The following is a 27,739-nucleotide window of genomic DNA, read 5'->3' on the forward strand; positions in this document are numbered from 1 at the left end:
TGATGAAATTCAGAAATCCTATGTATTGGTCATGTGTGGCGAACCCCATTATATCTTTAAGGATTAACACATTTGATGACGACTTTTTCTTTAATAATTCTAGTATGGTCACAACTGCAAATTCAAATTATTTAGATGCAAAAAATAAATATCATTGATAATAATAATAATACCAATAATAATTCTTTTTTTTCCTTCCCTTTTTACCTTTTACCATTAATGGCCAATTTTGTTAAAAAAAGGAAGTTGCCTTAACACATTTATTTAGTGTCACCAAAAGGATTTAAGTATCTTATATCTTGCACAATATCAAATTAAAAAGAGCTCTTATATTTGGATATCACTAATTTTCCAACACTCATTCGATATATCGTTTTCGGTTTATCACATCTATCACATCACGCTTTATATTTATTTCTCTCCAGAGGCGTAGATCGAGTGCATGAGTGTCCAAAAATATGTTCTAATGTGGGCTTAAGAGGATTTACTATACAAAGATATTTGACCTTAATTTAAATGTCTTGAAAAGAGAGAAAGAAAGTGAAGGAAAATCTAACAAAACCTAAGAAAATGAAACAACTAGAAATAGAAAGAAAACATACAAAGAATGAGATGAAAATTGAGAAGAACTTTTGCCACACTCATAATAAATCATAAGATCGAATTACAGATCCTACACAAGAATAAGAATATTCTTGATTAAATCTTAAAATGTTTTCATTCAAAAACTTAGAGGAATAAAATTAACTCTCAATTGAATCCAAAATTGAATATCCAAACTCCAACATTAACTAAATGAAAAAAAGCTTAATTACACTTTTAGTCTCCTATATTATCAAACTCACAAAAATAGTCCTCTTATTTTAAAATTGAACTTTTTGGTTATATATTTTTATATTTTTTGCAATTTTGGTAAATCACTTTTTAAGATGCCAAAAAAAGTGAATTTTGGTGTGATATTAATTCATCTTTAAATTAAATTTTGGAGGCAATAAATCACTTTTTAAGACGCCAAAAATCACAATTTTTAGAAGAAAAACATGAACCAAGACCAAAATTACAATAAATATGAAAATAAAAAGATAAAAAAGTTCAATTTTAAAATAGGTGGACTATTAAGCTCAATAAAGAAATAAACATGCACAACCACACGTTAGAAAACAATATCTTCTAAACTTTTAACTTAACTTTTAACTATGGGCAATTATGACAATTCCCTGATAAAAAAGTATAAGTTGGTAGAGAAGAAATAATGATGGTGGAAGATAGAAGATATGAAATGACTAAATTGTCCCTAAATATTGTATTTTTATCTCAAAAATGTGTCTAGATAACATTTCTCTTAAATTTTAGTGCAGTGTCACCTCTATATAGCTATAGCTATTCTCTTTTCTCTTATACAACTAAAATGGAGAAAACAAGATCCTCAGATCATGTTGTTCTCTTCATTGACCAACAAAACAACCCTAAACCTTCCACAATGGAAACTGAAACTCACAACAACACTGAACCTCATCAAGAGAAGCCCAAACATCCCTTAAGAGCAAAAACCCTTAACCGTCTAAGCTTCTCCAAACCCAAATCTCGAATCCTTGAATACAGTCATCCACACCGCAACAAACTATCTACCGCCGATGAAGAAGAAGACACTCATTTACCTTCATACAAGATTTCTTCTGATGACGAAGACGACAATAACTATGAATACAAGGAAGAAGAATCGGAAGATGATTACGATGAGGCTTTGCACGATCCAAAGTTAAACAACAAAAAGAAAAAATTTAAAGTGAAGTGGAGGCTAGTTTTTGAGTGGATACTATTTATAAACATATTAACATGTTTGGTTTGTTCTCTCGTAGCAAAACGCATAAAAAACATGCATATATTAGGGTTAGAGGTTTGGAAATGGTGTTTAATGGCAATGGTCACATTTAGTGGCCGTTTATTTTCAAGTTGGTTGGTTAGTTTAACCGTTTTTTTCGTCTTAAGAAACTTCATGTTAAGAGAAAAAGTTTTATATTTCATCTATGGTTTACGAAACAGCATTCGTAATTGTTTATGGTTAGGGCTCGTTTTAATGTCATACTGGAGTTTAGTTTTTGAAGATGTCCAAAAGAAAAACCATAAATTCCTTAACAAAGTGTTTCAAGCCCTTGTCGCGGTTTTAGTAGGTGCAACAATTTGGCTAGTGAAAATTATTTTGGTAAAAATGTTAGCTTCTTCATTTCATGTGACAACATATTTTGATAGGATGAAAGAGAGTGTTTTTCATCATTATGTGTTGGATGCATTGTCGGGTCCACCGGTTGAAAACAAAGAAGAAATATCGAAAGAGCATCATTTGTTGGGATCGAAGACGATGCCAGTGGGTGCGGGGAGGTGGAAGAAGATGAAGAGATTTGGTTCGAGGAGGATTGATATGGAGAAGTTGAAGAAACTTAGTATGGAGAGTAGTGGTTCTGCTTGGAGTGTTAAAAGGCTTGTTAATTATGTTAGGTCTTCAGGTTTGTCTACCATTTCTAGGACTGTTGATGATTTTGGTAATAGTGAGAGTGAGATTAGTAGTGAATGGGAAGCTAGAAGTTGTGCTCAGAAGATTTTCAACAATGTTGCTAAACCTGGTGCTAAGTAAGTATTTACTATTAATTAACTTGCTACAAAGTGTTGCATGAATTTGAATTTTGTCCTTCAAGTGTTGGAACCACTAAAATTGGAGATTAAATTCATTTTTTGTTTTTATCATTTTTATTGATATTTAAACTTTTTCTATATGAATTATATCTTAATCTTTTCTTAATTACTTGTTATAAAATGAATATACAAAGACTGATATTTGTATCAGATTTATAAGGTTTGAAAATAATTGAGTCGTAATATGTAGTTAGATGTAAATATTTAATAAACTAATTAAGCTATATAGATTAAAAGTGATTATTAGAGGTGTTGGTTGACATATTTTCTTGAGAAAAATGTTTGTATCAAAAGCAAAATTGAATGTTTGTTTCAACAAATTAAGGATCATATATAGTAAGTGTCAACAAATTAAAATGCAAAAAGTTTAATTCACCGGGTCTGTTTGTTTCAGCTTTAAAAAAATAGGTTTTTTTTTTGTATTTTTTAAAATATATTTTATAAAACCGTTTTTCAAAATATAAAAAAAAATTATATTCATTTTTTAAAAAATTGAAACACTAATTTTGACATCATATAACATAAAAATACATTATTGAAGATCAAAACATATAGTCAAAATCACAATTTTTGCAAAAAGTTGTGTTTCAAAAATGATTTTTATGAAAATCTATTTGAAATGGCTTCAAAATTAAGTGATTTTTTGAAATTTTGATATTCAAAAAAAGTTTCAATAAAATGATGAAATACCTAAAATAACATTTTAAGAATAATTATTCAAATCAAATTTTTATTTAATGCTTTTATAAAAAGTTTCTTTGTAAAACTTTTATACAAAAAATTATGTAATACTATAAAAATCATTTTTTAAAAAAACCAAAACAAATTATCATCCTTACTACAACTTTTTTTTTAAAGACAAATATATTATATATTAATATTTTCATTAAAACGAAAAAAAATATAAGAAAATGTTCCGAACAACAAAGAGGTACGTACGTTCCACCAGAACCCAACGATATCTAAGGTAACACAAAGTAAAACAAACATGCAAATTAAACTATAAGGGAACACCAACAAACTATAGAACCCCTAGAAGCACCACAACGAGAAGAAGACCCCTCATAAAGAGAGAGACAAAAAACAACCACACATACGACTAATTAATTGGAGGATCTCCAATTTTTCTGACTCATCCTTACTACTACTATTTAGTAATAAGTGTTACGCTATCCTTAGTAAAAAAATTAATAAGTGGGCATGTGTACGCACATATTATAATTGAATATTTTAATTGTTGTTTATTATTATAAAAAAACATTTGATCAATAAAAATTGATAATTTTATGCGATGGTCTTACCAACTAAATGAAGTTACTCAGGATAATCCCTTCTAAGTTCTATCATAGATAAAACATTCATAATATTCTCATAAGGGATATGATCACCTCCCTACCTGTAATCCACTGCAAAATTGGGTGAATGGGAATTAATTTGGACCACACAAAAATGTCGTAGCTAGGTTCATAGCTATTGGCTCCAATATTTGAATAATTACCTTTTCTAGTTCATTTATTCACATGATAGCTCCATTTAATTATTTCTTCATTTCTTGATGTATGTCCCCGTCGGAAAATAAATTCTGGTCCATCCCATACTATATTTATTTTCCTTCTCATTGTGGCATTTTAGTGCTCAGATTCTGACCATTTTTTTAACCAAGTCCAACCAAATTGAAGCATTTTACTAGTACCTTTTTTTTTAATAATCTTTCCATGGCACCGACTGAATCCAACCCTACCATATATGACCAAACTCATTACATGTTTATGTATAGTGCAATGTCATTGTCTCTCTTTCGTTTATCATTAACAATTAGCACTAAAATGGTAAAGACCATTTCTATTCAATGGTCCCAACTCCAAGCACCATCACTCCTATGGTGGGCCAGATCACAACTCCAAATATCTCTATTAGGGTAAAACAAGTAATCGCTCTTCTTATTCTAAATTGTTCGAGATATACACCCATTCATCGAAAGATATCTTTTAGCGATAAAAGATATCTTCCAATAATATATATTTTTACAGAAATATATTTTCTCGTTGTGTATATTTTGTCTATATGAACAAGACGGAGAAAGAAAAACGATCGCCTTCTATTAATCTTGAGTTCAAAAGCCCTCTAATTGGTTGAATTACTCCAAATTGTTCAAATCAATGAATGACCAAGTACAAGGTAGGTCCAAACATTATAGCTTATAATATACTAGACAAACTTCACATTTCTCCTAAAGTAAGAATCATTTCCAACATAGTATGACTTTGATATATGGTCTACCAATTTGGCAACACGTGACTTTGATACACATTTTCATCTTGTGTTCCAAACTTAATTCACCTAAATTATAATGTGAATTGACCCATCATGCTAAGATTACTAGATTGTTTGATTGCAATGAGATAAAGCCTAACCTGCCAAAAACTTTAAAGTCGAATGTCAAAGGTTTATTTTTTAAGCTCAAAATTAACTTTTTGAAGACTTGATATGATCTGTTAACCTATTTAAAAGTTTATATCATATGATTGTACAATATTTAAATTAGTAACTTAATATATATTTGGCCGATTAGGTTTTGTAAGACCTAAGTTTGACCTGTAAGAAAAAATGAAAGTTAAATGGTATTTTTAATTTATTGAAGGTATATTGAAGAGGAAGATCTCATGAGATTTTTGAAGAGGGTTGAGATACATACCATATTTCCACTCTTTGAAGGTGCTCTTGAAACTGGAAAAATTAGCAGATCCTCATTTAGAAATTGGGTGGTAAGCCTTGCTTAAAATTTTCTCACTTGTCAATATATATCAACCATATATATGTCTAGATGTGTTGGTTCAAAAGTTCAATTGATTAAATTAAGTACTAGTAAATTATTGATAATTGTTAATTAATTATCATGTAATTTGTAATCAGATTCGAGCATATTATGAAAGAAAAGCACTAGCACAATCATTGAATGATACAAAAACAGCAGTGCAACAACTTCACAAATTAGCAAGTGCAGTAGTGAGTGTGATAATAATAATTGTGACACTTTTGGTGATGGAAGTAGCTACAATGAAGATAATATTGTTTTGTATCACACAAACTGTTTTAATAGGAGTTGCATTTCAAGGCACTTGCAAAACTGTCTTGGAAGCTATTATCTTTGTCTTCATCATGCATCCTTTTGATATTGGAGACCGTTGTGTTATTGATGGTGTTCAGGTAATTTCACAACCTCTAATTTATGCATGAGGATTTGGATTTGATGCGGCCAAAATTCATAGTGAGTATATATAGCCAACATATCTCGATCGTAGTATCAAAACCAGATAGTTTGTATTTTGACTTTGTGTAAAAATATTAACTATATGATTTTGATTGAACGACCGAGATCTCTTATGCTTGTGATTACAAATAGCAAGATATTTTAACTTCAATAACTTGGATTCGTGAACAAGTTAACATAATAAGTTGGCATTTTCCTACTTACAAAAAGATATAATTCAATGTTATCATAAGTGTATGTGTCGTGTCGGTGTCGAACACCGATGCATGTTCGATACTGAAATACGCATAATCCGAAGATTGTTCGTGCTTCATAGCTTACCAACAAAGAAACGTATCAAATTTTTTTTTCTTAAAAAATATAAAATTGAGGAATGATAAATTATTATTAATTAAAGTTGCAACATCAAACTTTTTTTTTAACATCATGTGATTTATTTGCATCCAAAAACTATTTCAAGTTGCATTATGTGATTTTCTTTTTTTGGAACTTCAGAGAATAATCATTTAAGTAGGATAAGATCACAATAAGCAATTAAGAATTAAAGTTCTCCTCAAGAGTTTTAACGCTTAAGTGTATTTAAATGCTACATTGTGTAATCTAAGTAACCAGTTGATTTTAAGATAAAATCTCTACTACTTTTCATGCTTTTACCAATTCTAACTAGGCGAATTCTAGGGTGGGAGACCATGATAGGTCTCTCACCAATGAGCCATGTATTTTGTGGACCGGATTAAATGTGTACGTGATATTATGGTGTACTGTCAGTATTTATTATTTTCTATTTTTTGAAAAAAAGTTCCCGATTTTTTCGGAAAAAAGTTTTCGATCTTTTTTGGGGAAAATTTTTTTGATTTTTTTTTCAGAAAAAAGTTCCCGATTTTCGGGGGAAAATTTTCGATTTTAGATAAAAACAATTCTGGAGGTTTTGTCTGAACAAAAAAGTTTCCGTTCTTTTTTCGGGAAAAAAGTTCCGATATTTTATTCGGAAAAAAGTTTCGGATATTTTCCAGAAAAACTCCGGAATTGTTTTTATCTGAAATCGAAACTTTTTCCGGAAAAAAAATCGATAATTTTTTCCCAAAAAAATATCAAAAACTTTTTTTTCAAAAAAAAAAAAAATTTAATACTGACAGTACATCATAATATCATGTACACATTCAATTCAGTCCACAAAACACATGACTCATTAGTGAGAGACTTATCATGGTCTCCCACCCTAGAATCCGCCTTCTAACTAACATAATATATCACATACATCATCTCTAGTAAGTAGTAACAATTTTTTTTCTTCATTTCCACATTCATTTATATGTACTCTGTCTCTAATTAATTACAGATGATTGTGGAAGAAATGAATATCTTGACAACAGTGTTTCTTCGATATGACAATGAGAAAATATATTACCCTAATGCTGTCTTGCTCACTAAGCCAATAAGCAATTTTTATAGAAGTCCAGAGATGTGTGATGCAATTGATTTCACCATTGATGTCACAACTCCTATAGAGACTATCATTACACTCAAGAAATCAATAAAAATGTAAGTTTTCTTTTTTTATTCTGCTTTTTATTATGAGAAACTTTTTTTTTTTTACTTGTTGCTACTTTATTATAAGTTCGATATCATACGTAACACTACAAGAAAATGGTTTTCAAACCCCTCAGAAAACATTTTCTACGGAGATAGTTGATCGAAATTTGAATTTTTAAGATATTGATATAGTCTCGTTATAATGAATTTTGAGGGACTGTTTTTGAGAGGTAATTTTCCCATAAATAAACAATAACAAGATGTGGTAAAAAAAAAATCATTTTTCCAATCAAATATTCTCTCGGAATTTGAATTACTAACACATGCTTTAGATTTTGAATGACCTCCCCCTCAGTATTTGAATTTCAATTACTAGTTCAATTTTTTTTTCTTCTAATGTAGCGCTCAAATGTCTGAGAGAAAAATCCCTCGGTATTTGAATTTAATACTATTTATAGTTTAGGGCTCAAATTTTCGAGGAAAAAATCCCTTGAAAAGGGCATAAGTAGCAAGACAAATATTTTTATTGTTTTGAGGGAAAAGTCCAATTGTAAAAAAAATGCCAAAAATAACTTGTTTTCTTGTAGTTTAAGTTAGTAGCAGGACAATTATTTTTATTGTTTTTGTTGATATTTTGAAGGGTAATTAACTAATAATGAATTTAGGTACATTGAGAGCAAACCAAAGTATTGGAATCCAAAGCACAGTGTGATGGCAAAACAAATAGATCATGTGGACAAGTTAAGGTTATGTTTATGTGTGCAACACACCATTAACCATCAAAACTATGGTGAGAGAAGCACTAGAATATCAGAACTCATCTTGGAGTTGAAAAAGATGTTTGAGATTCATGGTATCAAGTACCATCTTCTTCCTCAAGAAATCCATCTCACTCAAATGAATATTGGAAATGGGAGAAATTTGTTTCAATCATGAAACAAACTTATTTCTTTTGATTTTTAGAGTGAATTATCATAATAATCATCAAACCAAGAACTGTTAAATGATCTTTTGTTGAAACTTCATCTCTTATAAGCTTGAATTAATTTTCACTAAATTATGGTGGCATTTGTTATTAATTATGAATAGAATAGGTTGTGATCATATTTTTGCTCTGATTTTTTTTTTTATGAGTCATGCTAACATGTGCCCCACATGTTAAGATACTTGAAATTGACGGTGAATATTTGAAATCCCATGAATCTTGACAAAAGCTAAAGGGGTATTGTTGAAGTGTTGGTGATGGTTTGTTGAATTGGAGGGGTATTGTTGGCAACTCCTCAACAATAAAAAATCTTCTATCCACTACAGCTGCTTGAAATGCCCTCTTAATCAGTTTTTTTTTTAGCAAGCAAAACTGCAATATAATAAAAATTCAAGTAGTCTCCTCAGCATTTGTAAAAAAAAATTAATCTCCTCAGCACAAAGTGTACCGAAATAGAAATTAGAACCAAACCCTATTAAATATGTCAATGAGGATTTTTTTATTATTACTCAAAATAAAACAAAAGCCCCAAAAGAGAAAGACTACATAACTATTGCAGGAGGGAAACTAACTCCAACAATAAGCAACAAATAAATTAATTACTAATATGAGTCGGACACAACTTATAAAAATTAAGGAGAACCTAACGAACACCCAAGATTGGCTTGAGCGTCCGCACACGACACACCCGTTAGCTTCATAATAATAGGTATGTTGAATCTTAAATTCCCACTATAATTGCAAAAATCTTCTACTGTAATTTGATGTAAGCTCCAACCTAAGATTGACACAGTCTACCTTCCGAGACTTCAACATGTAAACAACTATTTGTAAATCAACCATAAGTTCCACATAATGTAATTTCACTAATAAGGCCTCCACGGTTCACATCTAGCTACGAAGGACTGAGAGAAATTAATGTAATTTTAATCACATTTTTGATATGATCGGAGAGATTAATTTTGACGAGTTAAATTTTTAATCAGTGCTACTTACATTTATATTTATATTAAAAATATAGCGACTTAGGGTAAGTGATCAATTAAATCTCTCATCAATACAGGTAAGATTTATTACAATTAAAATTGATAACATAATGTCGTATCCAATTGTGATTAAAATTATGTGCAATAATTGATAAGAACCATCGATTTTCATATGAAAGATTTAATGCAACAATTAAACACCATCAAATTACATTGCACAGTTTAAATAATTAAAAAACTGATAATTAGAAATCTAGCAAATCATCAAATCATACATTTTCTTAATGTTTTATTTTTCGAAAAAATTTACATTTTTTATCCTAATTCAATATTTTTTACTAATTGCTTATCAAAAAAAAAATTTACTAATTAACTAAACATTTAACCATTTTCTTAGTGTTTTTTTTTACGGAAAGAAAAAAATCACTAGGCTTAAAAGTTACTTTTTTTAACTAAACATGCTAAGAAAAATATACTTTTTTTATGTCTTTCTGAACTTAAAAGTTTGTTCATGTTGGGGAGTATGGTTGATCGTATTACTGCAAATATATATATATATATATATATATATATATATATATATATATATATATATATATATATATATATATATATATATATATATATATATATATATATATATATATATGGGAGGGATCAAATTACACCCGTGTAACATTTGAGTAATGTTACACCGTTCAATAACGCTTCAACGAATACAAATTTTACAAAATTCACCGTTGGATTGAAAGTTTATATCATATAGATCATTCATGTTAAATTTTATAAAAATCTAAAATCGTTTGATATGTTATTGAGATTGGTCAAGCTTAACGGTATTCAATAAAAACACATAAAGCGTTAATCTTGATCGGTCTCAATAACATATCAAACGATTTTAGATTTTTGTAAAATTGGATATGGATGATCTATATGATATAAACTTTCAATCCAACGGTGGATTTTGTGAAATTTGTCTTCGTTGAAGCGTTATTGAGCGGTGTAACATTACTCAAATGTTACACCAGTGTAATTTGATCCCTCCCTATATATATATATATATATATATATCAAGGTGATATTTATGCAAATAGTAGTTGACTCCAGGTATATATCAACGTGACTATATTATTAATTACGAAAAAAATCACTGATTCACATTTGTTTCTTTTACTAACAATGTATCCTAACCTTTCCGGATCAAAGAAGATTGTTTTCTAAATGAGTTTTGGGTGTTGGCGATGGAAAAAATGAAGATGACAACGACGATGATTTAGAACTTGACATTCCATCAGATTTATTGATTCCAAATTCATGTGATTCTTGCTTCTATCGTACGTGTTTCCAAAATAGAGTCATATTAGCTCCTAAAAATTCAATAGTCGACACAATAAATGATTATATGTTGGATTTAATTCGCAGTGAAGAAAAAACATATTTGAGTTATGATACTTCACTCACACATAATGTAGATGGTCAAACAGTGGATGATGTTCATACTCCCGAATTTTTTAACACGATTTCTACGTCGGGTGTAACACCCAAACCCCTTAACTCGAATTTATTAAATATAAATAAATAAAACACTTAAGAAAATTCAGGCGTCACATGTTATAATACGAAATCACGGCATAAACGCGTCATGCTAGCACAACGGAAATTAAAAACAAATAATTAACATAGTGCATATCATACAATATCCAAATTGTTCACATAATATCCCTAGGCTCTAGGCCATATCGACAACAAGGATATTATGTTTACAACAAAAGTAAGGGATTAGCAAGGTCACATATGCCATCACGGCTTAATACAATTCAAACGAATAACCCGACCCGGTAAATACCTAATCAAAGCAATTCTATACAACCCAGTCAAAAAGATATATAAAATATATCTAAGGAGTAGTCTAAGCTAAATTCCTCACCAAAAAGCGCACTACGCGAGCACGAGCAGCCTCTAACTCTGATCGGGATCCTCAACCTGAGAATCTGAACCCCCAACGGTCCAGCACATAACACAAAGCATGAGAGTTAGATCACATAATCAAAATATAAGTGCAAATAAAAGAGTACTTAAACACTTCTTCAATAATCATGCATATATCATACATTCATACATATTCATCAACAAGCTACCATTCAATTATAAGTATATAAACACATATAATCGAATATCCAACATCAATCATCATTTATCACAATTAGCCAAGTATGTGTCACATATCACTTATCACATAAATGTACACATAACCTAATGCATTCTAATGCGTCAACTTCATGCAATGTCACCCTAGACATATCTAATGCATGTGGTACCGTTTCGTCTTTATTAGAGTATCTCACCTCTAATATTCGTCTTTATCGGATAAATATAATCCGATATCCGTCTTTATTGGAATATCCAATATACAACAACAAAATTCATGAATGCATGTATATGTTTTTCATGAATTCACCAACAATTATTTAGCATAAAGCTCGTCATTTACTATGTGGACACTATCCAACATACGTCATTATTAAGATTAACAAAACCTTAATATTCGTCATTTACAACATCATACATGATTAACAATTGTTATAGCATCAACAAGCATCAAGAATCATGTAAGAATACCATTACACCAAGTTACAATTGCCTACAAGCACTGTAAAACATCAACAAAAGTTGCAGAATCAGAGGCCTTCGCTAAGCGAAGGCTTAGCGAGACATGGCGAACCTCACCAGTAAGTCACCTGCTCATGGCGAGCATTGGCGAGCTTCAGCGAACTATTCGCTGAGCGAAGGCTTAGCGAGCCTACGCGAACAACGCCAGAGAGGCACCTGCTCGTGGCGAGCTGTGGCGAGCTGCTCGCCACACGTTCGCTGAGCGAACACCTCCTGTCAGGACAGTTCAAAACCTGCGATTTCTACACCAAATCACCCAAAAATCCCATTTTTCATGTTATAAATCCCAGAAGAGTTTGTATTCACACATAACAAACATAGATAAACACAAAAGGACAGTCCATTTCTCAGATCTACCTCATAAACATCGAAAAAATAAGGATTGACACTTTTTCATCAAAACTCTCAAGAACACAAAGTTCTTGAGTTTAATCTGTTATAAAACTCGTTTTTATGCATTATTTTCGTTCATTAATCATGTTAAAAGCATGTTAAACATATTAAGAACCTTAGGAACGAATTCCATCAAGAAAATCCGATATAAGCTAAAACGAAAATGGGGTGGAGGAAGTTCGGGTGAGGAGAAATCGACATTCTCCCCTTCCTCGGGTCACCCACGATTGTGGAACCTACTCTCATACCTGGATTCGAAGAAAACTCGACGACGATCTCGAATCTCTAGCTTTTCTTCTTGCCCTAGCTCCTAAGCTCTCCTCTCTTCAACTCAAGAACACAAGAACTATGGGAGAAATGAAATGCTCTCTCTTGACTTGGCCATATGGCCGCCCCACTCATGCTTACAAGGCCCATTGGGCCTCAAGCCCATTGGCTTGGCCCAATAACACGTTAACTCTCCCTACTCGCTTAATAACTAAAGTACTCGATAAATAACTCAAGTTATTAACTTAATTAAAATGCCTCGTTAAATAAAATATTTTAACACATAAAAATAATAATTTGAAAATTGGGTCGTTACATCGGGACTCCCAAATCACAAGTTGAGACTTAAAGTTGGAGTTCCTGTTATGCTATTAAGGAATTTGAATAAAAAATTAGGATTATGCAATGGAACAAAACTGATTATTACAAGATTGGGAAAACGTGCTCTCGAAGAAAAAATTATTTCAGGAAGTAATATTGGTGATCAGGTTTTCATTCCTAGATTTTCTCTGACACCATCTGACGTAAGAATTTCTTTTAAATTTCAACGAAGACAATTTTCTTTAATGATTTCTTTTACGATGACAATTTTTAAATAGGGACAATCTTTAATAAAGCATGTTCGGATCAATGTTTTAAGAACCGGACCGGACCGACCGGTTCGACCGGTTCGACCGTGAATCGGACATAGCACCGGTCCGGAAGAAAGGCCAAAACCAGTAGTCAGTGAAACCGGTAAAAAACCGTTATGAACCGGAGTGAACCGGTGGGAACCGTCCAAACCGGTGAACCGGTCACGGTTCTAGAAAACCGGCTGGTTCTCACTCAATTTTAAAAAACGAATTTTTCTTTTTTTTTTCCTTTCTGTTTTCATTTTTTCTTTTCACCGGAAACGCTAAACATGGAATTGAAACATTTTCTATTTTTTTTTTTAATTTCAGTTTCAAACAAATGCTCACTTTTTTTTATTTTTTTCATCTTTAGTAAGTATTAACTTTTCCTGTGTAAAAAAAATGTACCCTTAATTTTTCCATTTTCTTCCAAATTTTTCATGAACAAAGAGGGAAGTTTATTTATGGAACACAAGGAATGAAGAAGAAGAAGAAGAAGAAGAAGAAGAAGAAGAAGAAGAAGAAGAAGAAGAAGAAGAAGAAGAAGAAGAAGAAGAAGAAGAAGAAGAAGAAGAAGAAGTAGATGAAGAAGAAGAAATGAGAGGTACACAAGAAATAACAAAACAATAACAATGTCATAACATGAATAAATTAAAAACTAGTAATCCATTTTCCTTGAAAAAAAAAAACACGTGAAGAGAGAAAAGGGGGGAGGCGGCTGTGCTGTGCATCTATTTTAGTTTTTTAGGGTTTGTGTTACTAGTGTGTTATTATAATATATAGGCAAAATTACACTACAGGTCATTTATCTTATTTTTTTATAACACTTTGGTCCTTTATCTTTTTTTTGTAACAATTTGGTCCTTTATCCTTTTTTTCGTAACACTTTGATCCTTATCTTATTTATTTATAAAAAATAAATGACCAAAGTGTTACAAATAAAAAAAGATAAAGGACCAAACTGTTACAAAAAAAGGGACTAAAATGTTACAAATAAAAAAAATAAAGGACTAAAGTGTTACAAAAAAAAGATAAAGGACCAAAGTGTTACAAAAAAAGATAAAGGACCAAAGTGTTACAAAAAAATAAAATAAAGGATCTGTAGTGTAATTTTGCCTAATATATATATATATATATATGGGGTTTTCTAACTTAGACCCTAGTTAGGTCTAAGTTAGCAAGGTGCACCTTTTCAATTGGACCAAAATACCCATTCTTTTTAATTAATTAACCAAAATACCCATTAATAGACGCGGATCCAGTGTCACGCGCGTACCGAAGGACCATGGTTACAGACCGTTGATTTCCATCAGACAGCCAATATCTGATCTCATCAAGACTGTCTAATCAATCCGACAGCCCAGATCATCCTGATCCATCAGATTCCAGCGCGTGCGCCACACTGGATTACACACTGGAGAGAGAAAAATTTTCTTTTTAAAAGTAGGACACGTGTCACACAATGGTTGGCTGGACGTGATTTTTGTTCATTTAATACTTTGAACTCAATTATTTCGTTGTAAATTAATTTTTTATTTTTTTTATTTTTATACCAAAATTCATAATTTTTTTTTCTACAAATAGAGACTTGGTTCGTTTGATTTGGACACCGAAAAAAAAATGCAATTTTTCACTACCTTAATCTCATTTTTTGTCTACTAAATACGTTACTTGTGTGTTGTAATTTAACACGCACCACTCAACCAACTCAATGAAACCATTATACCAGGAAAATAGTAGATAATATTCTGGAACTTTTGGTATATTTTATGAAATTTTTGGAGACCTGAAACTATTTTTAGTTAATTAAATGAGATAAAACGGTAATTAAAAACTAATGTTTGCTTCTGAAACCATTTTACTGGTAGAATGGTTGCACATAGTTGTATTCTGAAACTATTTTACTGGTAGAATGGTTTCAATGAGTAATTTATTAATTGTGTTTGCTTCTGAAACCATTTATCTGGTACAATGGTTTCAGAGAGTTGTAATCTGAAACCATTTTGCTGGTAGAATGGTTTCAGTAAGTTGATTATTAGTTATTTGCTTCTGAAACCATTTAGCTTGTAGAATGGTTGCACATAGTTGTACTCTGAAACTATTTTACTGGTAGAATGGTTTCAATGAGTAATTTATTAATTGTGTTTGCTTCTGAAACCATTTATCTGGTACAATGGTTTCAGAGAGTTGTAATCTGAAACCATTTTCCTGGTAGAATGGTTTCAGTGAGTTGATGTAAGGTAGTGAAAAATGAGATTAAGGTAGTGAAAAATTGGGTTTTTTTTTCTGTGTCCAAATCAAACGAACCAAATCTCTATTTGTAGAGAAAAAAAATTTATGAATTTTGGTATAAAAAAAAAAATAATAAATTAATTTACAACGAAATAATTGAGTTCAAAGTATTAAATGGAAAAAAATCACGCCCAGCTAATCAGACAGCGACACGTGTCCTGCTTTTAAAAAGTAGATTCTTCTCTCTCCAGGGTGTAATCCAGTGTGGTGCACGCGCTGGAATCTGATGGATTCGGATGATCTGGGATGTCTGATTGATCAGACAGTCTTGATGAGATCAGATCTTGGCTGTCTGATGGAAATCAACGGCCTGTAACCATGGTCCTGCGGTACGCGCGCGACACTGGATCCGCGTCCATTGATGGTAATTTGGTTAATTAATTAAAAAGAATGGGTATTTTGGTCCAACTGAAAAGGTGCACTTTGCTAATTTAGACCCAACTGGGTCTAAGTTAGCAGCCCCCTATATATATATATATATATATATAGAGAAGTAAATTTGGGTCATAGAAAGTTAGAAGTTTAATTTTTAAAAAAGCCCAATGTGATTTATTTTTTTTTAAGAAAAAAATCTTTAGATTTCCATATATAAAACAAGTACAAGATTTTTTATTTTTATTTTTTTATGGTAAAATAAGTTCAAACTTCAAAATTATATGAACGGTTTAATGTAAACGGTTTAATAACGGTTGAACCGATCCGACCGGTTGAACCTTGAATCGGAGGTCACAACGGTTCGACCTTCGGTCCGGTTCTTAAAACATTGGTTCGGATATATCTTCCGTCGCTAGTGTTTTCACATGGTCAGTTGTATGTTGCGATTTCAAGAGTTACTTCTAGAGAATAATTAAAAATATTGATCATTGACGATGACAGCGAAGATACGACTAAGACTTCGAATGTGGTCTATATTCCTTTGTATGAATATTTATCCAAAACTATTGTTGAACTATCGTTTAATGTTACTCAAAAATTTTCATATACCTTATATTATTGCAGTTATCATATCGTAATTTATAATTACATATCTTACTGCTAATTAGACCAATGCACCGCACGGGTCGATGTCCTAGTTATCGTATAAATGTTGTTGCTCTTTTCATCACCATACAAGCTAAATCACATATTTTTGCCCATCTTTAAATGCTCTTTTCATCACCATACAAACTATATTATAGATCAGATATACTTTTTCAATGAACTTAAAATGTTTTTTTTCTTATAATAGTGACCGGGTGGAGTATCTAATAGGGATTTTGTCAAAAAAGAAAGAAAAAAATTCATGTCTTGTGTGAAGAGTTGATAATAGGATTCATTGAAGCCACCTAAGAATAGTTTTTTTTCGGCTTAATTAGTAAAATGGTCCCTTAAAGACATTTTTGGTTTCAGATTGGTCCCTTAAAGAAAAAAATGTCCAAATAGGTCCTTAAAGAAAAAAAAGTCTGAATAGGTCCCTTAAAGACATCTCCGTTAATCAGTTTGGTCCTATTTAGACCTCTTTTTAGGGACCAAACTAATTAACGGAGATGTCTTTAAGGGACCTATTCAGACTTTTTTTTCTTTAAGGGACCTATTTGGACATTTTTTTCTTTAAGGGACCAATCTGAAACCAAAAATGTCTTTAAGGGACCATTTTACTAATTAAGCCTTTTTTTCTTTTCTTTTTTTGTCAAGTAGCCCAGTGGCTAGAAATTCCACCTTAAAGGTGGATAAATGTCCGATATTCGAACTCCAGCTCCTGCATTTATAACGCGATGTCCCTACCAACTAAGCTAAGCTCACGAGGACAAAATGATATTTTTTTTAATTTCTTTTTATAAATTTTGACCAAAAGACCTTTATTTTATTTTATTTATTTATTTATTTTTTTGGTGATAAAGACCTTTTATTTTTATTTCTACGAAAAGAGTCTCTATTAGTCTTCTAAAATATACACATTGTTTGGTTTGAAGGAAAGTGAATGGATAGATAGTAGGAAGGATTGAAAGTTTATTGAAATGTGTGTTTCCATTGTTTGGTTGCAATGTGAGAGAGGAATGAAAGTAGCATATTGGTGGGACCTACCTTCAAAACTCATCCCCCAAATCTGAGCGAAATGCATACCGAATTCCGCAAATTTACAATAATGCCCCCGCTTCACATGTGCAGTAGTATAATGCCTTTTTCTACCAATTTATTTATATGTTGCTTATGGACCAAAAGTTGTCAGAACCGGACTGGTCGATCGGACCGTGAACCGGCCATGAATGCGGTTTGGTTTGGCCTGAAAAACAGGCAGCAAACGAACCGGCACAAAATCGGTTGAATCTGAGAGGAATCGGGTCAAACCGGTGAACCGACCAGTGCAGTTTAACGGTTCCAGAATTTTTTTTATTTTAAAAATGGACAAAACTGGGGGAGCAAAGAACCGGGCATTGAACCACTTAACCAGGGGCGGAGCTCCTTGAGGGCTGGGGAGGGCCGCGGCCCGTCCCAAAATTTCCGATTTTAATAGGTATATATGCATATATTATATATTTGCCTGATGATATCTTATTAAGATGTTCACTTTAACATTAAGAAACATGGGTGGCCTGGTGGTTTGAAGTGTTTTTTTGTTTGATGATGTTGGGGTTTCGACTCCTCCTTCTAACGTTTATTTTGCTGCACTTTTGCTATATTAACTAATATTTCAACTCTCAAGCGCTGTTTACAATTTACTTTGTTTATAAAATCTACTCTAAACTTAAAAAGTTTTTTATTATATATATACATCACAAACAGCATCTTTTATAATTTTAGTAATCTATAATAATTTCATGCGATTAAGATACATCAAAATTAACGATATTCAATAAAAATATATAAACATTTAATTTTGGTGAGTCTGAATAACATATTAAATGATTTTTGAATTTGTATAAAATATTACATAAATAATTTATATAATATAAATTTTGTAAAATTTGTATTTATTAGGACGCTATTGAGTAGTGTAAGGAGAGAGATCAAAATACAACGGTGTAACATTTGAGTAACGTTACACCGCTCAATAATCTCATATATAGCTCCCATAAAAAATTAAAAAAAAACTCACCACGGCCCTCCCCGAGATTTTGGCCTAGCTCCGCCACTGCACTTAACCGACTCAAAACCAGGCTTCTTTTTATAATTTATTTTTACTACTATACTTGGATTGTGAATCATTCATCTCATTATTAAATGAGAGAACACTTAACCTCACAAGCATTTGCAAACACTTTGCTTTCCAGTACATTTCAAAAACACCTTACCCAATTTAATTATAGTCAAGTTACCTCTCAATTTTTTTATGAAACTAGCAATGTGAGACTAATAGTGAAGTGAAAATGCAATCTAGACAAGTATCATACATACAAACCTCATATTTTTTTTAGAAAAAACAAACCTTTGTCACATTAAGAAGTAAACTTTTGTTAAAATATTTTTTTTTAGCCTCACTTTTTTATGTTTCTATTTCCCTTTTGATATTTTGCTTATTTCTTTTTGTTAATAGTTTTGATATTTTGCTTATAATTTTAATAGTCAATAAAAATTATATTATATGTTTTGTATGATTCTAATTTTAATAGTCAATGAATATTTTTTAGATCTTAATTTATTATGTAATTTTTAATTTAGTTTGAATTATAAATTTTATCTCTGATGTACTAAAGTTTTTTTTTTTATATGTGCTACCCTATATGTTCATTTCCTTTAACATTCTTTTATATAACTTTCTTTTCTTTAACTTTCTCTTCTCATCCAAACAAAGCAATAGTGTTCTAAAATAAAAAGAAATTGAATTCACAAACATATAGCCACCACTCGAATTGAAGGGTATTAAGAAGAAGAAAAAAGAAATAGCAAATAGAAAAAAAAGAAAAGGAAGAAAGAAGGGTTAGTTTTTTTGGTGGTAAAGGAAGAGAGAGAGAGAGAGACAGAAGAACCAACTCTTCCCGTCCGTCCTTCGAGACGGTCTTCCCCCCCCTTTCTCTTCTTCACCCCCCCCCCCCCCAAGGCACGTTCTCTATCAGATCCTTCCCCTTTTCCTTTTCATCTTTACCATTCCCTTCTTTTCCTTTGCATAATTTTTGAATCAGATCCAAATTCATTATTATTACAATCTAATTCCACTTTTTCAGATTGCTACCTTCATTTTAGGTTTCGCGCCACATTTTTTAAGGGTTAATTATTCTTCTGCCTTTAATTGTTTGCTATATTTGTTGTGAAATTATATATTTTTTCTATGATCTACTATTGTGCACTTGCTTGATTACAATGCTATTGATGATTATTATATAGTTTTTGTATTCTGGGTGTCCCAGATATGGGATTTTGTGGTGGGTGAGTTTGCTTCTGTTATATGTTTTAAGGGATAGTAATATTATATTTGAATCTTTGATTTGATTATATAGTAGTATATATATATATAGTATATGCCTAATGTCCTTCAAAATTTATTTTTTGGTTGATTTTGGCCTCACATTACAAAATTAGGGACTAATATGATCAATAGAGTACATATTCAGGGTTAGCGGCGCAACTTGTTACCTGCTTGCTTTTTATTCACGTGTAATTATCTTGACAAGTCCCCGTAAATTTATCTTAGTTGGTAGGGACATTGCATTTTATATGGAGGAGTTGGGGTTCAAATCCTGGACACTCCACTTATTCAACTTAAAAAAGGTGGAATTCCAGCCACTAGGCTACCAGACCAAAAAGAAAAAACGGATATGACAGTATGACCTGCATGGCTTTGCAAGGACTAATTTGACTAATCTTTGTTTTGTTTTTTTGGGAGGGGGTTGTTTGTGTTAGTTAAAGCTTGGAGATGGGTTTTTGTCTGAAGCTCAATCTAAGGCTTAAATCTCGTCATATGTGTGGAGTCACGTAAGCGTAGTCAATTGCAGATCACGGAAAATAGCGGTTTGTCAAATTCTGCAATGCACGGTGCTAAAGCGTCACTTAAGATGCTATTTGACAATATTTTGTACTAAACAACATATAATTAAACAACAGCGATATGTTCAAATTCCACTATGATATAGTGCTATAGCGCCACAATAGCCACCATATAACAATACTGAATTACACGAACAATTTGTTTATTAAGTCTGTAGGGTGTGATGATTTCTGGATTTATCATTGTGGAATAATCAGAAATTTGGAATGACTAGATTTTTTTTTACGTGTGTGCTGGTAATATGAAGTTTAGTAAAGCAAATTATATTAGTTTGATATGTTAATTCTCGCCTTCCTAATTTAACTCATTAGATTACAGCATTTTAGATCTTCGTAGTTTCCATGTACGGGAGTTTTGTTTTTTCGTTGATATAGTGGGATAATTGTATTATTATTCTCTATCACTGGAAAAACTTCAAAATTTCTATAGGAATAGCAACAAATTATAAATGTTATTGGATAAATTTTAGTTGGGGGTTGATGCTGCATACTCTTTTAATTTAGATGTTGTAAGAGCATTGGAATCAACTTGATTTGTTGTCTTTCCACTTTTTGATGATATTTCTATCTAGGTTGACCATATATGTATTTACGGTATAGAATTAGTAATGTAATCTAAGGTTTGCTCGTGTTCTCTTCATTGCAGGTTGATCTGCATTTGAATATTAAGGTTCCTGATTTATTTTATGAAACATGGATGGAGTTCTTTTCTGGTCAAGCAGCCACAAGTATTGTTTATTTTCATTTCAAGAGATGCTCGACTGGCGGTTCTTCATGCTTGGGGAATTTCTTTTGGTTTCCTTTGTTAATTGCACTTAGTTGTCCATTCTCCTTTAGCAATCAGCACAGTTTGTGTGATGCTTACTTTTTCTGAGAGAAGTGCTGCATCTTTAGGGAAATTGTACAAGTAAGAACTTATTCATCTTCTTTGGATCAAACCATTCAAAATAGTTGTTTCTTGACAAGTGTTCATATGACAGTGCATTGCTGACCCAACATCCAGTTGAAACATCTGAACAATCCACTTCTGGGGGTAAGAGATCTATCATGTCTTTATCTCCTTCATCTGCTTTAATTTACCAAAATATAACTCAACCTTTTCCTATTTCTACAGGAATGAAGTAGATAAACTGGTGTCTGATGTGGATATTGCCTGTATCTTTGCCGTTGGATAAGCAATAGCATTAAAACAGTGCAGATTATAGTTTTTACCTGAAATTTCTTTAATAACATCTATGTAGACTAGACGAAGTGGCTATTATTGAAGTTCTTAAGTTTTGGGTCACAGTGATTTTAGCTAGAGTTTAATCCTGTAGCTTTGATCAATCATTTCGGTTAGACCTAGGAAGTGTCATTATGATCTCCATTAATTGTTCATTTCTACCTCCTGCATCCTTCTACCTCTATAATACCACGGGTCTATTAAAGTATTAATCAATAAGGCTGTGCATCCCTTCCATCAGAAAGTTTCTGATTTTTGCCAATTTTTTGCCTTGACAAAGAATTGACAGTGGAAATTTTGCTGGACCAGTAGATATCTGTAATATTTTACACTCCTTTTCAGCATTCTCTACTAGAGATAAATACCACCTATCTTTTGAATAAAGATCTGCTTTGGGTTCTGTGGGAACAATGGAGAGGTGATTATCTTTTGCAGAAATTGCTATTTATATTTTTTTATTGTTGAATATCTTTGTTTAAGGTTTTCTTCTTTCTTTCCCAAACAAAGGTACAAATTAATTAAGGAAGTTGGTGATGGTACATTTGGGAGTGTCTGGAGAGCCATTAATAAGCAAAGCGGTGAAGTTGTAAGTATTCTTTAATTGGAATTGTATTGGTGTTATATGTGAAGTTGGATCATGTGATTCATTTTGAATTTGTCCAAAAATTACAGGTTGCGATCAAGAAAATGAAGAAGAAATATTACTCTTGGGAGGAGTGTGTAAACCTGAGAGAAGTCAAGGTGTCACATCTCACTTTTCTTTCCTAAACCTATTTTACATGTTTATGCTTCTGCATATATTTATTCTCTAATTTCCCATTGGCAGTCACTACGAAAAATGACTCACTCAAATGTTGTGAAGCTGAAGGAAGTTATTCGAGAAAGTGACATTCTGTACCTTGTTTTTGAGTACATGGTGAGTGGCTGCATTTTTCTGGCAGAATGGTGGCTGTTTTGAAGTCGATATTAACTGTTTTAGGTCAATTTTGAATGATGCAGGAATGTAACCTCTACCAACTTATGAAAAAAAGGGAAAAGCCGTTTTCTGAAGATGAAGTTAAAAATTTGTGTTTTCAAGTTTTCCAAGGTCTTGCATACATGCACCAGCGTGGATACTTTCATCGTGATCTAAAGCCTGGTACTTTTTCACGACTTTTTTGTAGTCTTGGTAGAATATGTATGATAAAATGGTGACAGAAGTGTATTTATAATTCTACTTTATATAGCATGTAAGGTATATAATATTAGCAGTTTCTTCAGTCATTAACTCTTTCTATTTTCAAATTATATTCTTTTAATGTATTTTTGGCTTGCTGATTAATTTAATTTATATATCATGAGAAAAATACAGACTAGGTGCTTGGTGTGTTGCACATATCTCTATTACTGTGCTGCAAAGTTTTGCTGTTTAATTCAACGTATGGTACTTTTTGCAGAAAACTTGTTAGTCACCAAGGATATTATCAAAGTTTCTGATTTCGGCCTAGTGCGAGAGATCAGCTCACAACCACCCTATACCGAGTATGTCTCCACACGGTGGTATGTGTCTTTAACTTGAATACATCATTATGATATTATGGAAGATGTATAATGCACTTTATTTAATGATATGTAAAATCTCCTATAATCAGGTATCGTGCTCCTGAAGTTTTGCTTCAGTCTTCCCTTTATAGCTCCAAAGTTGGTAAGTGTCTGATATAGAATAATTACTTGTAGTAATGTCATTAGTACCATACAAACATTTATTTATATATTCTCTTTTATCTTCCAGACATGTGGGCTATGGGTGCTATTATGTCTGAGTTGTTCACTCTCAGTCCTCTATTTCCGGGTACCAGGTATCATGTTCTATATATTTCTCTCTGCTTCTAAAGCTTCCCAGACGATGGTATTTTTACTTAAATAAAGGAAATAAATAATTGTTAGGGATTTCAGAAATTTTTGGTTCCACAATCTACTCTTAAAAAAGTTACCAATGTTCACAACTTTGACTCCAATTAATTTTCACAAATATTTGGTTGAAATGAAATTTGCAATTAGTTTACTGCATAGTATCTGTACAAGTGGAGTCCTGGTCTAAGCATCTTGTGCAATAAATTGGTTGGAAATAAACTATTCGATTATGGCTGTACATGCAGTGAAGCAGATGAGATCTACAAAATATGCAGTGTGATAGGTAGTCCAACTGCTGAATCCTGGACTGATGGTCTCAAACTTGCTAGGGATATCAACTATCAGTTTCCACAGGTCAGTTCTCTTAATTTGAACGTATCGTCAAATAGAGGATAGAAGGCTTCTTTTTCTCTACGGGTGTGTTTTTCTTCTCATTAAGTAGCCGCTCATTCACCTCGTACAGAGTCAAGAGACTTCTTTTCGGTCATGAAGAGGAAGTGAGGTGATGAGAATGTAGCTACTGTTACCAGTTTTCATGTTTAGGGCACTAGTTTATAATTATGGTGCTAGGTATGACGTGTGGCAATTTAAGCTTTCTACTAATCTACTGTTAATTGTTATTAAGCTTGATAAATAAATTACTAGTACCACATGTCACATATTTCATGGATCTACTCCATTTCCTACTATAAGCAAAAATTCACTTTACTTGTTTCCTTAACTAGTGCGCCCCAGTGGCACTGGTTAGCATTTTCTTAAATAAATAATATTAAGATGGGTATACTGTAATATTATTTATGAACTATAAATATTTCTAAATATATTAAGATGGGTATTAATGTGATAAATAAATAATACTAAGATATGTATTGTCTTCAGCTAATGACTGTATTCCATGCATTTATTTCTTCAGCTAGCTACTGCAGATCTCTCTCTACTGATTCCATCCAGAAGCGATGATGCAATCAACCTTATAAAAGTAAGTAGTACTGATTCATTGCATAGCAGTTCAGTCTTGGGCCTGGCCTACATTTCTCAACTAAGTAGTACTGATTCCTTTTCCGTTCTTTTCTTTCTATATCTGTAGTCACTATGTTCATGGGATCCCTGCAAGAGACCTTCTGCATCAGAGGCCCTTCAGCATCCTTTCTTCCAGGTTTTCTATTAACTAATTCATACTTTCAATTAGTTGTCTGAAATTATTTCTATCTTTTCTATGCAAAACTATATCTTGCTTTTTATATGCTGGATTCTGACTGTTTTTATTCAAAATAATTTGTAGAGTTGCTTTTACATTCCTCCATCGCTTCGCAACAGAGCAGTAGCCAGAACTCCTCCATCTGGTATGTAATTTCATGTGTTGCTTAGCATGCTAAGGCATGCTATGGTTCAATTGGAAGAGATACTAATAAGTAGTAATAAATTAGTAATACTAAACTCATAATGGTTTCTCTTATTCTTGCAGCTGGAATAAGGGGATCGGTGGATCGACAAGGGGTCAAGAGACTTTCTGGTGCATTGCCTAATTCAAAACTTGCCACAAATTTTTCTTCCCCCAAATTACGTCCTGCTTTAGCTCCAGGTAATCTTATTGGTTTCAACCATTTATAGGTTAAATGCACGCATGCTTTGTTTTTACCCTGGCATCTGTAGTTTGGAGTCATATTTTTCAATCTGTCAGAAAAAAACTGTTGGTATTTAAGCTGGAAAATGTCCGTATCAATACATTATTTCAATTGTGAAGTTATAACTGATGGAAACAATGAATAAAGCTTAGGTTTTTCCTGTTTGGTTTGGACTAAATAAATACAAAAAGTAATTCATTTTGTTGTCTCATGCTCTGTTTCACTTATTCACTGTATAGAACATTGTTCTCATTCATTTCTATTACAGGTGTGCAACGAAAGCTGGATATGGCAAATGAGGTGATGATTTGTTCTCTGTTTTCTCTATCATGCTGTCATCTCATCTCGCTTTGGAATTAGTGCCCCCCCCCCCCTCCAATCTGTTATCGATGACATTAAAATGCATCTTTTTTGGCTTTACTGTGCTGGATGATTTGTTGTTCGCTATAGACTTGTTTTCTTAAATTCCATCATGCTAATAATTTTTTCCGGTTCTGCTAAAGGATGGAATTAAAAATAAGAAACCAGTGAAGACTACTCAACAATCAAAATATCAACCGCCAGGAAAAGACAGCCCGAGTAAGCACTTTTGTCAATGTTTGTGGTTAATTATTATTGTATATTTACTTTTATTGTTGTGCCTGAATTGTGGGAGAGTTCAATAAAAGTACATAAATGCTTATGATGATCCTGTAGTAGTCATTCAGTCAATTTAAGCCAATTATCATCCATAATCATTTCAAGTGGTTGTTTTTCATTCATGATAAATATTTTGAACAATCAGTTATCCAACCTCTCACTGCCTAAGGCGTGTTAGGTAGTTGCTTCAATGCTCTAAAAATAAGCTCAATGGTTAAGTTTTTTGGTTGGCAGCTTCTATAAACAAGTGGAGGACTGCACGTGGAGTTTCAGCAACAGCTGACAAGTTAGCCAACATGTCAATGGCTACTCGAAGACAATCCTTGGGTCAAACCCGTCCACCTCCTATGAAGGCCGGAGTTAATTGGAATTCTGAATCTGGTAACATCCTGCTCAGGTCCTCCCAACAGATTCCAACTGGAAGAACTTTCACGAAAAGGGTTGCTGGATGAGATGATAAGTATTTGCCGACCTCCAAAATTCATTGATGATCAATATGTTGAATGTTCGAGTGCAAATCTTCCGGAAGTATGTGCCTTTGCACCTGGTGAAGTGTAACATACTACTCCTGCTTTTGTTGCTGTTAAGCGTTTTATCTTTGTATTGTGTACATCGTGTACATCGATACACCAACTCCTGTTACACAGTTATGCTGATGCTTTTTAGTCTTTGATGCAATTCAACATGTTGTGATAATATTAGAGTATAGGACTGTGTTACGGTTAGTTGGGTAATGATTGATTATTTTTGGACATGCTTGCTGAGGAGTGTTCAACCACCATCATCTTCACAAACTTTGCAGAGCTTGTATTGTAATGAAGTTATTCTTTTTAATAAATATTGAAGTATTGAATTTCTGATATTTTTTCAAGTATGAGATATTTATGTTTGAATTTTCAAGTTTTTGATATACGTTTCAAAAGTAACTCAGTGATTTGAAACGTATAAATGTTAACATGTGCCGTTAAGGGCACATCTTAAGAAGATAAATGTGAAAAAAAAGTATTGAACTTGTGGTGTATTCAATTCTCTAAACATTAAATTATTTTAATCATTAAATACTATATTTCTATTTCTAGGTAGTTTAACATGTGCCTTTAGGGCACAAGTTAACATGACCCTTTGGTCCCTTACGTTTCCATTAGATTTCAATTTAGTCATTTCTGTTAATTTTGTCACTAACATCGTTTTAATTATACACGTGTTAGTGTGTTCAAAGTGTCCACCTGTCTGTCCACATATGTAAACTGGTTGTCACATGTAACAAAACTGACGGAAAAGACTAACTAATGTAAACGGTTAAAATGTAAGGGACCGATACGTTTTAAACGTAAAAGATTAAATTAAAGCCTAAAATAAACATAAGGGAACAAATATGTAATTAAGCCTAAAATTAATTACTTTTAAAAAGTAGATGTAAAAATTGAATCATAGAATGCAATCTAACAGATGGTCTTGATTCGATCACAATACTTGAATCCTTTGCATTGTTGAACACAATGGCAAAGTTTGTTGAGGGCCGAAGTCCAAGGACGCAATGTAAAGTGATGTGTTATCTTTAGGGCCCCCATGATTCTTCCCTCTCTAGATTTTATTTTTTTGTCGTTCAATAAAAACTTCGGTTTTTATTACCGAATTTTTTTTGCCTTGGAAAAGAAATTCGGTTTATGTTAACAGAATTTTTTCTGAACATGAACTA

General features: G+C 32.2%; 2 protein-coding genes across 5 annotated transcripts; both read left to right on the forward strand.

The window, feature by feature from the left end:
• The first annotated feature begins 1,341 nt into the window (after positions 1-1,341).
• Positions 1,342-8,552, forward strand: LOC123881495 (mechanosensitive ion channel protein 10-like). The gene is made up of 5 exons (XM_045930196.1): positions 1,342-2,628; positions 5,333-5,456; positions 5,605-5,898; positions 7,302-7,504; positions 8,161-8,552. Exons 1-5 carry the CDS (start codon positions 1,409-1,411, stop codon positions 8,429-8,431), a joined length of 2,112 nt encoding a protein of 703 aa, XP_045786152.1. The 5' UTR covers positions 1,342-1,408; the 3' UTR covers positions 8,432-8,552.
• Positions 8,553-19,513: 10,961 nt separating this feature from the next.
• On the forward strand, positions 19,514-26,902 carry LOC123881496 (cyclin-dependent kinase F-4-like). 4 transcript variants are annotated; one of them, XM_045930199.1, is made up of 20 exons: positions 19,517-19,717; positions 21,308-21,568; positions 21,642-21,694; positions 21,776-21,816; positions 22,173-22,301; positions 22,391-22,469; positions 22,556-22,624; positions 22,710-22,799; positions 22,883-23,021; positions 23,320-23,422; positions 23,515-23,567; positions 23,655-23,721; positions 24,022-24,130; positions 24,690-24,755; positions 24,864-24,932; positions 25,059-25,119; positions 25,242-25,358; positions 25,670-25,701; positions 25,905-25,980; positions 26,275-26,902. In XM_045930199.1, the coding sequence occupies exons 5-20, from the start codon at positions 22,294-22,296 to the stop codon at positions 26,490-26,492; spliced, it is 1,356 nt and encodes a 451-aa protein (XP_045786155.1). In that variant the 5' UTR covers positions 19,517-19,717; positions 21,308-21,568; positions 21,642-21,694; positions 21,776-21,816; positions 22,173-22,293; the 3' UTR covers positions 26,493-26,902. The 4 variants fall into 4 exon arrangements, with proteins under 4 accessions (XP_045786156.1, XP_045786155.1, XP_045786153.1 ...); XM_045930197.1 differs by having other exon boundaries at positions 19,559-19,883; XM_045930200.1 differs by having other exon boundaries at positions 19,514-19,717; positions 21,776-22,301.
• Positions 26,903-27,739: the final 837 nt, after the last annotated feature.

This window comes from Trifolium pratense, linkage group LG4 (genome assembly GCF_020283565.1).
Source record: "Trifolium pratense cultivar HEN17-A07 linkage group LG4, ARS_RC_1.1, whole genome shotgun sequence".
Taxonomy (NCBI): domain Eukaryota; kingdom Viridiplantae; phylum Streptophyta; class Magnoliopsida; order Fabales; family Fabaceae; genus Trifolium; species Trifolium pratense.

What these genes read in the sequence shown, in the direction of transcription:
- LOC123881495 (XM_045930196.1), top strand. Translation starts at nt 1,409, where the DNA reads ATGGAGAAAACAAGATCCTCAGATCATGTTGTTCTCTTCATTGACCAA. An exon ending in GTGTTATTGATGGTGTTCAG is followed by an intron (nt 5,899 to 7,301) that starts GTAATTTCACAA and finishes AATTAATTACAG; the next exon opens with ATGATTGTGGAAGAAATGAA. An exon ending in CTCAAGAAATCAATAAAAAT is followed by an intron (nt 7,505 to 8,160) that starts GTAAGTTTTCTT and finishes TAATGAATTTAG; the next exon opens with GTACATTGAGAGCAAACCAA.
- LOC123881496 (XM_045930200.1), top strand. An exon ending in TAAACCTGAGAGAAGTCAAG is followed by an intron (nt 22,625 to 22,709) that starts GTGTCACATCTC and finishes TCCCATTGGCAG; the next exon opens with TCACTACGAAAAATGACTCA. An exon ending in TTCAGCATCCTTTCTTCCAG is followed by an intron (nt 24,933 to 25,058) that starts GTTTTCTATTAA and finishes AATAATTTGTAG; the next exon opens with AGTTGCTTTTACATTCCTCC.